This window comes from Dendropsophus ebraccatus, chromosome 2 (genome assembly GCF_027789765.1).
Source record: "Dendropsophus ebraccatus isolate aDenEbr1 chromosome 2, aDenEbr1.pat, whole genome shotgun sequence".
Taxonomy (NCBI): Eukaryota; Metazoa; Chordata; class Amphibia; order Anura; family Hylidae; genus Dendropsophus; species Dendropsophus ebraccatus.
The window spans coordinates 205586555-205601173 of record NC_091455.1 but is presented as its reverse complement, the minus strand read 5'-3'; the positions used below and the strand labels follow the sequence as shown (position 1 = coordinate 205601173).

Below are 14619 nucleotides of genomic sequence, written 5' to 3'. Positions count from 1 at the left end.
CTTGTGCTGTTTGGGGGCAGCTTCCTCTGCCGGTGGTGCTGGCTGGGTTTTGGTGTGGCATTTTTGGGTCTGGTCCTGTGACATGGGGGTTGCAGGGCCGTACCATGGCCTCCCTTCCCTGACTGTGCACGCCTGCGGGGGTGGTGGTCGCTGACCGGCACAGTGTGGACTTAGTGTAGGGACCCGTGTGTATCAGATACCTGCACGCGGTACATGGGGCAGTGTGGCTTGATCAATTCACATACAGAATTCTGATGTTTTTTATGCAGCCGAGAGGTACTAGTGTCAGCCATAGGTGTGAGGTGCAGCACTTTTTCTTCCCTGAACCATAACTACTATAATACTGCCCCTATATACAAGAATATAACTACTATAATACTGCTCCTATATACAAGAATATAACTACTATAATACTGCTCCTATATACAAGAATATAACTACTATAATACTGCTCCTATATACAAGAATATAACTACTATAATGCGGTTCAGGGAAGAAACAGAGTGCTGCACCTCACACCTATGGCTGATACTAGTGCCCCTAGGCTAAATAAAAAACACATCAGAATTTTGTGTATGAATTGATCAAGCCATACTGCCCCATGTACCTCGTGCCGGTATCTGATACACATGGGTCCCTACACTAAGTCCACACCGTGCCAGTCAGTGGCCACCAACCCCGCAGGCGTGCACAGTCAGGGAACGGGGGCCATGGGACGGCCCTGCGACCCCCATGCCACAGGACCAGACCCAAAAACACCACACCAGAACCCAGCCAGCACCACCGGCGGAGAAGGTCGCCCCCAAGCAGCACAAGTCTGGATGAGGTATTACACTCACCATAGCTGCAGCAAACAGAATGGGAAAAAACAGGAGGGATTAAAACCATGTGCACTCAGGTGTCTCCTGCTAATTGCGGTCATGTGGGTCTCACCAGGAGGAGTGCAAAACACGGAGAAAAGAGAGAAACAAAATGCGGTTCAGGGAAGAAAAAGAGTGCTGCACCTCACACCTATGGCTGATACTACTACTACTGCTATAACTACTATAATACTGCTCCCTATATACAAGAATATAACTACTATAATACTGCTCCTATGCACAGGAATATAACTACTATAATACTGGTAAAAGGTATAGCTAGCCCGCACTGCTTACAACATAAACCCCTGGTGGATAGGATGGAGCATATGGTGTATCTTGTATGGAGACAACTGGGTGCTCAGAAGAAAAGGTAGATGCAAAACAATGTGTAGGAGAGATTCAAGCACTCACCGATATCGTCTTCCAAATATTTATTACACAGACGTAGTTGCAGGGAGGGTATGGTGGATCAGTGGAGGTGCAGGCGCATCACCTGGGATAGCTATTTCGGGACTCCTCCCTTCCTCTAGCCAGGTCAGACCTCACATGTTTTTTCCCATTCTGTTTGCTGCAGCTATGGTGAGTGTAATTCCTTATCCAGACTTGTGCTGCTTGGGGGCGACCTTCTCCGCCGGCGGTGCTGGCCGGGTTCTGGTGTGGTGTTTTTGGGTCTGGTCCTGCGGCATGGGGGTCGCAGGGCCGTCCCATGGCCCCCGTTCCCTGACTGTGCATGCCTGCGGGGTTGGTGGCCACTGACTGGCACGGTGTGGACTTAGTGTAGGGACCCATGTGTATCAGATACCGGCACGAGGTACATGGGGCAGTATGGCTTGATCAATTCATACACAAAATTCTGATGTGTTTTTTATTTAGCCTAGCGGCACTAGTATCAGCCATAGGTGTGAGGTGCAGCACTCTGTTTCTTCCCTGAACCGCATAACTACTATAATACTGCCCCCTATATACAGGAATATAACTACTATAATACTGCTCCTATATACAAGAATATACCTACTATAATACTGCTCCCTATATACAAGAATATACCTACTATAATGTTGTAGTTATACTATAATGGATTGGAGGAAAGGACACCTGGATCATTGTTGTAGAGTATGTCTAGCTTCTTCTGTGCCATCCTGGTTGGAGCTGCTTAAGTGGTTTTGCCATGTCTCATTGCCCGTCTGCCGTCTTGTGTATAGGCTATGGCTAGCTTATGACTTCTTCTTCCATTTGTACATTCTCATCTCGGCAGCCGGTATTTGAGCACCATGTGGCCCTGGAGGTTTTTGTTGTTTCATGAATCTTCTTGAACACATCTTCAGCTTCATCCTTCCCACAATGTGATCAGCCCCTCGCTGTAATTTCCAGCAGATCACTGGTTAACTCATAATTAGATTCCTTTCTGGAGAAGAATCGCGCACAAGGAGAAATTCCTTCTCATTAAATACACACTCGGCGGCTCGCTGAGGCAAGACAATTTTTGTCGGGTGACAGGAGGCTTGTGCGTAGAATGCTAATGGCCTCCGGTGGAAACCTTTAGTCTGGATAACAATGGGACATTGAATTGCCTCCAGTATTTCCTCTAGACTTCTATACTATGTGGGATGATTTAAAGGGCAGCATAATAGTATTCAACGTACGTGAACCTGATGATGAAACCATCCTTAGGTATTTTCAAAAACATTCCTCCTCCACCTCCTTCTTCTTCTTCTTCTTCTTTCTTCTGAGCTTTTCCTCTGAGCTTATAGATTTATTGCAGTAAAAAAGCTCAGACAAGAAGACGAAAGTGTTTTTTTTTTCTTCTGGTTTTGGAGAAGATCTAGAGACCATGAGTAGTACTCATGAGGGTATAGAAGGTTGAGGAACTGTATGAGTATTTAAAGATTGAGAGGGCACTAATGTAAGGCGTTTCCATTTTTGAGTCATCTGTGGCTGCAAATATTGGGCCTGGGACTAGTGTTGAGCAAATCTACCGAATTGTTCGGGTTTTGCAGCATTCTCCGAACCTGAATGCTTGCCATTTGACTCTCAACGGCTGGAGAAGTTGGATGACGCTCCTAGGCTTTATCTGTGTTCTAGGACTCTCTAAGGTGGCATTCAACTTCTCCAGACCTTGGGAGTGAAATGCCCAGTATTCAGGTTCTGCAAATGATGTTGAATCTGAACTTTTCGGCAGGTTGGCTCAACACTACCTAAGACAAATACTACTAAGTAGAAGGTGCTGGCTTTTGGGTTTGGGTGTAATATATCTTTCATAGAGGAATTAGTTGCCAATTTTTGGGAATTTTTTGCAATTTGTTTATTGGGTCCACCGCCGTGTATCAAGGATCCTAAATTTGGCTACATTGGCCCCAAATTTTGACCTAATAAATCCATTCTGTGCAGTCATTCACCACATTCGGGATCACAAAAACTTATATCAGAAAATGAACAATGATAGAATTATGTTTTCCAAAAATTTTGGTATTTGAGCTCTATTAACATGAATGAGGCCGGGCTGCAAAGCGACAAACATACAGACCCAAAGGTACCTGTAAAACACGGATACATGGATTTCCATGATTTTCAGGACTCCTTAGGGCTACATCCAACAACTTCAGCCACCGGTAATTAAATGCCACACACTGAAGTTCAGATGAACCCTCATTGAGCGTCCTTGAGGTTCACTTTTCTCTATTCTTCAACATTTTCAAGAACACATGTAAACCCTGGTGGTTCTTATATACTAACCAGTATTAGTGGAGAACTAAGAGATGGACATCCTAAAAAGACCCTGTCATTGATTTTAGGTCATCCATGGTCATAGGTTGTAGTAGACTGCACTTACTTCCGCTCATCAACATTGCATTTGGAGGCCACCACTATGGACCTTCCAAAATGTCTGATCTGCAAATCCAAAAAACTCAACCTATTGTCTTTTTGCCAGTCTTAATGTCATTGATAATTCGGATATGACCCTGACAAGCTGTTCCTAAAAACATATATTTCCAATGATCTCCTTGTGAGCACATAGGAAATGTTCTTTGTCCTAACAAGAAACAGAAGCGGCTAATGTCATCCTCTAGGAGACAATGACATCAGCCGTGAAGATCATTTATCAGGACGCAGCCTTGTTTGTTATGGACATTAGTCTGATTTGATATTCTGCAGAAAACTTTATTGACTCCGATTTTGTAATGCCAGGCCAGGACAGAGGACATGGAAGGGCAGGAAGCCATTGCTACATATCTCATTAGGTCCAGATGCGGTAGTTTGGATATTTGCACTATACGAAGTGATGGAGTTTTAGATTTTAATATTGTTTTTGTATTGCATGGTGCAATGGTCTATGTGGTTATTAATTACCATATTGGGCCACTCGCTGCCTATACAGTGGCTTTCACCCTCCAAAACTCATTATAACTAGAGTTGAGAGGACTTGACAAACTGTTTGGGTTTGGCAATTTACTCCAAACCCAAACGCTCAGCATTTTACTCCCAGAGTTTGGATGCCGCCCTAGGGAGTCCTGGATACAAAAATAGGCTATATCCATGTTTTCCTGGTAGCTCTAGGGCGGCATCCAACCTCTCTAGCCATCAGGAGTCAAGTGGCAAGCGTTTGGGTTTGGAGTAACTTGCCAAACCCGAACAGTTCGGCAAGTCCCCCTAACACTCCCTATAACATATTCATATAAATATGGAACAATTCTTCAACAGGATGACCGGGATAAAGTACAATAGAGTACAAAATTTCAGGAGGATTTGCTTAAATTGTCCTTCAGATTTGAATTTGATTTATACAGAAGCAGGGACACCTCTCAAAAGGTTGGAGTCCCTGCTCCTGTATACTGGGTGGTAAGGGAGAGCACCTGATCAAGGCAATGTAGTGAGTGGCAATGGAAATTGCATCAAAGCTCCCTTTTAGTGGGTGCAAACATTGGCTGAGCTGGGTAGTGAATCAGCGGATTTGTACAGTGCATGTTTCACTCCTCTATTTGATAGGAGTCCCTGCTTCTGTATGCCTTGCCCTAAGCCAGGGATAGGAAACCTTTAGCCCTCCAGATGTTGCAAAACCACAATTCCCATCTTGTCTGAACAGCTAAAGCTTTGGCTGCCCAGGCATAATGGGAATTGTAGGTTTGCAATAGTTGGGGGGGCCGAAGGTTCCACATCCTTGTCTTATGCGGTCCATATAGGACACAATGATAGTCACCTGTCAAATCAACCTCAGATCAATCAAAATTTTGGAGGAAATTAAAACTAATTTTTATCAAACTCATCAGTAATTGTTTGACTCCCCTGCAGTGCCCCCGCAGGAGACATGAAGCATTACACTGTCCTTATCGAAGTCAATAGGGTTTTCCTTGTATTCCATAAACATATATGGTCTAATTGAAGGAGGGAGCTGTGTAGCAGAGTCCTGAACTGGGGACCCCCTACTCTACACTAATCAGGTATTTGGTAATAGGATATCTAGGCCTCTCTATGTCATACTCCAGCCTGGTCTTCTCACAGGGACTTTTCCCGTGTCACCAACTTCAGTACCACGTGGCGGTACACGATCGGTTCTTCACGTTTTTGTCAAGCAAAAAAAACTAGGCAAGATAAATAAATATTATCCGCGTCCTTCCATTTTATACAAATGTTTGTTTTCCTTGAACCTGCAGGGCTACGCGGGCGACACCAGACACATTAATAGAATGACTGTGAGCTCCCGTCCAAGGCTGAAAGAAAAATACATCATAGTACAAAGAGAATAGCGGAAACTCACATACTGTAGGAATATCCGTACACAATGGGGGAGATTTATCAAACACGGTGTAAAGTGAAACTGGCTCAGTTGCCCCTAGCAACCAATCAGATTCCACCTTTTATTTTCCAAAGAGTCTGTGAGGAATGAAAAGTGGGATCTGATTGGTTGCAAGGGGCCAGGGTCACTTGTTTGATAAATCTCCCCCATAGTCCTCTCCATCCTCTATAAAATTAAACATAGTCATAGTTCTTTCCAGTAGGGGCTGCCTTATAGCTTTGTGCTACAAATAAGACCATGCTCTATGATGCTGGGGTGTATGTCGTTTTGTAACAGCACACCGGGTGGTCAGGTCTGGTATTACATGTAAAAAATCATGTTATTTTCATACATATATTATAATGTGTGGCTCTATATCTTTTCCTCACCATCGTCATCTTGTTATTGTCCCATCCTATACTTGTCCATGACAATACTGTCTTGTCCCCTCGCGTTGTGCCGCCTCCTGACATGAAGCATCGGAGGACGCAGATCACACTCTGCAGTAATTAAACACTTTATATCTTCTCTCCTGATTTTCACAGTAATTAACCATCACTTTATTTCGGCTGGTGGTCAATTATAGGATTGTTGCTGCAGATGTGTGAATTCTTATCTCCGAGCCGCAGATTATCCCGTCATTCAGACAGGGAAGTTATCGTTGTTAGATGTTGGTTATAGTAATTAAGCAACGTTTTGGGGGGAGCGGGATGTATAAGTTGCGGATCTGCCTTTAGGACAGGTGACAACCCCTGGAGAACTGGAATGGAGCCAGGGTAGGGATTTGCCTAGAATATTAACATCCTGTCTTGTCTCTTTCTCATACGAAGAACTGCCTGCCCAGTTTTATTAACCCCTAGGCGACCCTGGACGTAATTGTACATCCAGGGCCGCCTCCACGTGTTCAGAGCGGGGCCGCGCTCTGAACCGCCGCAGTCCCGGGTGCCGCTCGTAGCCCGGGACCGCGGCTATTAGCGGGCACGGTCCAATCGCTGTGCCCGTTAATAAAGTAATCAGATGCAGCTGTCAAAGTTGACCGCTGCATTCAATTACTTGATGCAGCCGATCCCTGGTGTCTAGTGGGGAGGACACCTAACACAGTCCCATAGACCAAAGGGTAAAAGCGCTATAAGCCTGAAAATAGAGCAATTCTAAGGAACATATATTTGTTAACAATGGTTTGAATTTTTTTACAGGCCATCAGATACAATAAAAGTTACACATGTTACATATCGTTGTAATCATAACTACTTGGGGAACATATTTAACAAGTCAGTTTTACCCCAGGGCGAACGGCGTAAAAACGAAAAAACCCCAAATAAAAGAAATGCGTTTTTTTTTTTTTCAATTTCACCACACATTGAATTTTTTTCTGGTTTCGCAGTGTACTTTATGAAAAAATTCAGCCTGTCATTGCAAAGTACAATTAGTGGCGCAAAAAATAAGGGCTCATGTGGGTCTCTAGGTGAAAAATGCGAGTGCTATGGACTTTTAAGCACCAGGAGGGAAAAACGAAAACGCAAAAATTTAAATTGGCCCGGTCCTCTAAGGGTTAAAAGTACTTTACAACTGTTTAGCTTGTATGATGATACTTGTATTTTTAGATCTGCTCTTTGTTTTAAGTCCATGGGCGATAATGTTATGAATTTCGGTAACAGTTTGACATTAATCCTTTAAGCCCAAGGGAAGGGAAATCCTTCAGCCATGCTTCCCTAAAGGTTTCCTCCACAGGGGTTTTTTCCCTTCCTGAGTGCTGGAGGAGTGTGCATCATCCATAGCTGTTGTCTAGACATGTAAATTTTTCAGTTATACAAACATGGCATTGAATTTAGTGTGCAAAAATGTGTAAATATAAATAAACGTCAGTATTATGTATGAAGATGTTACATACGGCATGGCATATATTAACGTCACAGCTTTGATTTAGTGGTTCTGCAGGGGGGGGGGAGTCGTAGGCATGTTATTGTTGAGTCATTTTAACTAACAGAATATATTATACCTCATGGTGGTCAACAGGCTGAATTTCGGAAGTGGCCACAATGTCATAACGGTAACATCATTTGGAGGCTGGCACGATGGTTAGGTGCAAGGGTGAGAATCTTCAGGAGGGTTGTTGGTACCCTGAAAGGGGTATTCCGGGAAAAATTCACTTTTCCCTTTTCCACAGGATAGGGGAAACGACCTCTGTACCCCACTGATTTCCCCCGTCAGCTCTGTTATAAATCGAGCTGCGGGTGTGGCACATGACTCATGATTCATTCCTATGGAGCCAACGGAAAGGGCCCAGTACAGTGTCTTCCGTCGTTCTCGGCTCTTTCTGTCACTCCATTGGAATGAATAGAGAAGTGGGTCACAATCCACACCCATGGCTCTATTCATAACAGAGCTAGTGGGGTCCAATACATTGATCAACGGGGGGTACAGAGATTTAAACATTATAAAGAATCGATACTTACCTGTCCCCATGCTCCCACAACGCAGCATCACAAGCTTACTAGTATTGAGCGAACTTGCTAAAAGTTCTGGTTCGGCAACTTTGATCCGAACCCGAACTCGTGGTTGTTGGAGAAGTTGGATGCAGGCCTAAGAAGTCCTAGAAAACATGTATACAGCCATAAGCTTTATTCTGGCAACCCTAGGGTGGCATCTAACTTCTCCAGATGCTGAGAGTCAAATGCAGACTGTATCGGTTCCAATGAAAGTTGCTGAACCTGAACTTTCAGCAAGTTTAACGAACACTAAAGCTCACTGCCCCCTGCTGGTCTCATACAGCTCCTACTCCTGCAATGTCCCGTCTCTCAGGTAGTCAGTAACTGGGTTCTTCTCTCAAGAAACCGGAGACCGGCGGGGGTTAGTAAGCTTGGGGCACAGGGATGGGTAAGTATAAATTCTTTATTATGTTCCCCCACCCACTGCCCATCCTGGATTTTTTTTATTTGATTTTGATTTGAGTTCCCCTTTAAATAAACCTGAGTCCATATTGAAACCAAAATGAACTTTGTGCAGTTATTCAGCAATCTATATTTACTGGTTATGGAAGAACTTTTTTTTTTTTTTTTTATAGTTTTTGATTGAAAGAAAAACCCTTTTATAAATAAATCTGGTGTTGGCGGAGTTCAGCAGAGGAAAGCAGTCTGAACCGTCAATAGATTATCCATACAGTCAGAGCCTCAGTGTCTTGTCCTTCACAGGCACTTCTGCTTTGATGACTATTCAGAAAGAAAAAAAAAAAAAAAAGAAAGAAAAATTCTCAATTTTCTATAGTTCAATTTCACCGTCATTTCCCAGGCAGAGCGGCAATTGTGTTGATATAATTTTCCCACAATTTCTTCTAACCCTCTCCTTCTTCTATTTGTTACAGGGCCCTGGACTGAAATCTGAAGCTTTTGTCAAGCAGATATATTTTTTTATTTATTTTTATTATTTACTGAGAACTGAAAGAAATAATTCAAGGCGACTCTCCACACAAGATAAAAATGGAAATGATTGTCAGGCTGTACATTCTGCTCACTGTGGCTTCATCTCTGGTAGGTATCAGCATTTCCTGTTTTCTACCAGATTAATGTTTAGCTTTTCTGTGTAGAATGGGACTTATCAGCAGGGTCATCTCATGATTAGAGGGAGGGGTCAGCAGGGTCATCACATTATCATTAGAGAATGGGGTGAGCAGAGTTATCTCATTATCATTAGAGAGAGGGATCAGCAGTCATCTCATTATCATTAGAGGGCGGGGTCGGCAGAGTAATCTCATTATCATTAGAGGGCGGAGTAGGCAGAGTCATCTCATCATTGGTGGGCGGGGTCAGCAGTCATCTTATTATCATTAGTGGGCGGGGTCAGCAGAATAATCTCCTTATCATTAGTGGGCGGGGTCAGCTGAGTCATCTCATTATCATTAGTGGGCGGGGTCAGCAGAGTCATCTCATTATCATTAGTGGGCGGGATCAGCAAAATTATCTTGTTATAATTAGAGGGTGGGGTCAACAGAGTCATCTCATTATTATTAGGGGGTGGGGTCAGAACAGTGGTGTATCTTCAGGTGTCCCATCCTTTTATTGCTCCAGAACTGCTGCTGATAATTAAGGAAAAATTAATGCATGATATTTAGGCGCCTTCAGATTGCAGGACAGAAATGTCTTATTGGTAACATTCAGTTTTTGTAATGATAGAGGCCTTTTTAGTCTTCCTATAATCGGGCTCTGCTCCTTGGAGGATGTTGTAGATAACTGATGCTTTTCTGATCGTTGTTTTCATTACTGCCATAAAGCACATATGCCGTAAATGGCTCCACTGTCTCTGCAATGCGGTGGCTTCCAGAATTTTTTTTTATCTTATTTAATCGCATAATATGTTCTATATAGTATGAAGACCCATACTTTCAATTCCTATCTGATGTGCTTTGAGGTGAAGGTGCACAAGTACTTCATAGCATCTCTAAGACCTGCCCAGGCTTCGTGCCAGGCCTAGAGACATCATGTCTTTCTAGCCATGCACCTATTTCACAACCTGCATTGGACACTGCAGACCATGTTTTGTGTTAACCTTATTGCTACGAGTATTACCCACTGTGAGCCAACAAATGCAGATTTCTACTGGAAATCTAGTCACCACACGCTTAACCCTTAGGTCACCACAATGTGACACAGGCCTTTACATTATACTATTGCAATGTAAAACTCAAATACATGGAGCTCAATATAGTTTGTAGCCAAAACTCAGGCCATCTACACACCAATCCCAAAATGCACAGGGACACCTCCCCTACCTTTGGGCATGGTTTCCTTCTGGAAGTATTTTGGTAAAAAAAAGAAAAAAAGCTTTAGGGTGATAGCCATAAGATGTGGTGGCATCTGGTACTGCAGCTTTTCTCTTTATTAGTGAGCTGCAGTACTGGGGCAGTCACCATCACATGGTCATTGCTTTGCTGTGTACTGAAGAAGTTGGTGGTCCTGGAGAGGAAAAGGAGACAACACCAATCATAAATCAATGGTGAACCCCGGAAAACCATTTGATCTTAAAAGAATTGCATTTATTTGTAAGGATTAGGCAAAATCAGTCTATAGAGTCAGGTGAGGACTCTAGCGACTCAAGTTTTGGGCTAATTCATTGCCCCCACCTATGTTCCACCAGAAGTTTCCTCGCCCTTCCTCCCTCCTCCCAGTCGTCTGTTGCCGCAGTAATCACAGCGGATGAATCGGCCTCCTCTTCGCTGGATAATGCATTCCTCTCTCTCTTCAGGCCATGCCCTGCAGTTTTTTCTATGGCCTTTCACTGTGGAAGTGCGGCAATGATATTTGATTAACCTAAGTCGTCTATACAAATGGCAGGAAAAATTCTTCCGAGCGCCGTTCTTTTAGGTTGCGAAAGGCTCTCGAGAAAACAAAGAAAATCATGAGTCATAAATTTGGCTTCGGGTTGGAAGTGAATATTAAACTCGACTGCATTGCAGGTGTTTTAACAGGCAGCGATAATTCACAGGGATCCGTTTCCATAGATATCGCCAAGCTTGTTTATATAACTCTGGAGAGGGGGGCGACGTCAGGACAGGTAGGGGTTGTATTATATCCTTCCAGTATACTGGTATAGTGTATCGTAAAGGAGACAGCACTGCATTATTGCTGGTTATTGGATATGTATAACCCGTCCCTCCCCAATGACAGGTGAGGTGGTGGAGGTGCTGTCAGCGCACCTGCAGGGGCATAGCCGTGATAGCATTGCTGTTATTGGGATCAGAGAAACCTCCAACATTGTTTCCATCAAGACCAGATGAAGGAGAGTACAAGGGGAAGACACTGTCAGGACAGATGAGGTAGGAACATGACACGACAGTGAGTCCTACAGCTTAGACCACCCACTGTCCCTACCTACTTGCCTCAAACGGCCCTAGGTAGCCGCGGACAACCACGAAGGCGACCCCGTCTCTGGTGTAAGTAAAACACAGAATGAGACAGACAAACAAACACGAAGGAGAGTCAAAAAGCCAAAGTCAAAACCAAATGGGCAACACAGTACACAATCAGTAAACATCGCATAGTCAAAGGTCAGGCAGGAGGTCAGATAACAGGTCAAGCAAGCAGAGAAGTTAGGAACGGGGATCGCAGGAATAGACAGGGGGAGCTGGGATCAGGGTATGAACCTTAATAGCCAGCGCTGAGAGACTGACTCAGCTTTCTTTTATAAGGATCAAGAGCCCGGTCTGATCCCCATTGGACCGGCGCTCTGATCCTCCAGGTTACAGAAAGGCAGAGGAAAACGTCAATCAAAAAGACTTGCTCAGCTGCAGCAATCAAGTCCAGCAGAGCTCAGTGTAACTCCTGCATTGCCAGAAGCTGAGATGCAAGCGTGTGTCTCACACAAAAGCAAAAACCAGGCCCACTTCACACCAGGCTACTGCACATTCCTGACAGACACCTTGTAAAAGCGATAGCCGATACTGGCTTAATTGTCGGGGCCGACATCTTCATGGAGAAAGTCCCAGACCTAATATTGGCCCCCAACACTGTCTCACGTGTATAAGATCATGCAAGATTTTATGTTAAAGAATAGAGATGAGCTTGTCCGGGATCACTAATATGGTACTTGAAAGTACTCCATACTCTATGTCTCCTCCCTGTATGTTTGGCGACTTTAATCAGCCAATAAGTATGCGGAGAAGGGGCTGGGAGGTCCTGCTATGTAGCAGCTATGTTGGCTGCTGGTATAGCAGTGATTGGCTGTATTAGGTGACCTGGGTGTATAGAGACCCAGGTCTCCAGATGCTTGCTGCTAGTTGTCAGGGACAGCAGCTGGAGCAAGGACAGAGGTATTGTACTGCCTTTAGTGTCTTGTCAGAGAGGGTATTTAGCCCTGCAGGGGGTATCAATGCCGATACACGTACCCGCCTGAGAATGCTGACAGGTTTACCGTAAAGCTATACCCCGGGGTATAGGCGCCCGCTAATCCATCTGTCCTCGCTCCATCGTGGACTTCTGTCTATCGGAATAAAAGACGCTAGCTTGGAAAGTATCGGTGAGTGCCCCAGTCTCTACTTTCTCCCATTGCCGTATTGTACACTCTATTTTCTTTTGTCTGGGAGCACCACAAGTACAAGCACGCCAGGTCGGTTTTTCCACTATATGTCCTTTATTGCTAGCGTTGCCGGCAGTGCCGACTGCACTCTACTGCTTTATTTTAGTAGTTATATTTTTGTATATAGGGGGCAGTATTATAGTAGTTATACCACATGGTGAGAAAGAAGCTGCTGCACATCACACCTATGGCTGATACTAATGCCGCTAGGCTAGGATGTTGGTACATAATTTGATCAAACTATATTGCCCTGTGTACCATGTGCTGGTCTCCTGGTTCACATGGGTCCCTATGCTAACTCCACACATGGGATGGCCCTACAAACAAATCCAATGTTACAGAACCAAACCCAAAATGCCCCCCCCCCCAAACCCAGCCGTCACCAACGGCGGAGAAGGCTGCCCCCAAGCAACACAAGGATGAATATGGTATTGCACTCACCATTACTGCTGCAGATAGAATGGGAAAGATAGGAGGTCCTGACATGTGAGCACTGGGTCATGTGGGTCTTATGAAGGGGAGTGCCAGCTGCTCGGAAAAGGGAGAAAAATAAAATGCGACATGGAGAGAAAGGAGCTGCTGCACATCACACCTATGGCTGATACTAATGCCGCTAGGCTATGTTTAAAAACCAACGCCAGGATGTTGGTATATAATTGGATCAAACCATATTGCCCCATGTACCATGTGCAGGTCCCCTGGTTCACACGGGTCCCTGCTAGAGATGAGCAAACCGGGTTCGGGTTCCAGTCGATCCGAACCCGAACGTTCGGTATTTGATTAGCTGGGGCTGCTGAACTTGGATAAAGCTCTAAGGGTGTCTGGAAAACATGGATACAGCCAATGACTATATCCATGATTTCCACATAGCCTTAGGGCTTTATCCAACTTCAGCAGCCACCGCTAATCAAATGCCGAAAGTTCGGGTTTGGATCGACTCGAGCATGCTTAAGGTTCGCTCATCTCTAGTCCCTAAGCTAACTCCACCCTGTGTCAGTCAGCAACCGCCAACCCCGCAATGCATGCACATGGAATGGCCCTGCAACCCAAATGTCACAGGACCAAACCCAAAATGCCCCCCCCCCCAGAACCCAGACGGCACCACCGGCAGAGAAGGCCGCCCCCTAATAACACAAGTATGAATGAATACCATATTCATACTTGTGTTGTTAGGGGGCAGCCTTCTCCGACGGTGGTGCCGGCTGGGTTTTGGGGGGGCACTTTGGGTTTGGTCCTGTGACATGGGGGTTGCAGGGCCATTCCATGTGCATGCATTGCGGGGTTGGCGGTTGCTGACCGACACAGTGTGGAGTTAGCGTAGGGACCCATGTGAACCAAGAGACCAGCACGTGGTACGTGGGGCAATATGGTTTGATCAAATTATATACCGACATCCTGGCGTTGTTTTTTAAACATAGCCTAGCGGCATTAGTATCAGCCATAGGTGTGATGTGCAGCAGCTCCTTTCTCTCCATGTCGCATATTATAGTAGTTATATTCTTGTATATAGGAGCAGTATTATAGTAGTTATATTCTTGTATATAGGAGCAGTATTATAGTAGTTATATTCCTGTATATAGGAACAGTATTATAGTAGTTATATTCTTGTATATAGGAGCAGTATTATAGTAGTTATGACACGAACTGGAGAGAATGGAACCTCTGCACATCCCATCTATGGCTGACACTAATGCCGCTAGGCCTATATTAAAAATCAACACCAGAGTGTCTGTATATGAATTGATCAAGCCATATTGCCCAGTGTACCACCGCGCAGGTCCTCTGGTCCACACGGGTCCCTACGCTAACTCCACACCGTGTCGGTCAGCGACCGCCAACCCCGCAAAGCGTGCATGTACAGGGAAGGGAGGCCATGGAACGGCCCTGCAACCCCAATGTCACAGGACCAGACCCAAA

At 44.8% G+C, this 14619-nt stretch overlaps 1 protein-coding gene across 2 annotated transcripts in view; it reads left to right on the top strand.

The window, feature by feature from the left end:
* ADCYAP1R1 (ADCYAP receptor type I) overlaps nt 1-14619 on the top strand; it is a 141071-nt gene that overhangs the window by 30950 nt on the left and 95502 nt on the right. For both annotated transcript variants that reach the window (XM_069959260.1, XM_069959259.1), the window contains exon 2: nt 8996-9161. In XM_069959260.1, coding sequence (XP_069815361.1) covers nt 9111-9161 — 51 coding nt within the window. In that variant the 5' untranslated portion in view covers nt 8996-9110. The remainder of the gene's footprint in view (nt 1-8995; nt 9162-14619) is intronic.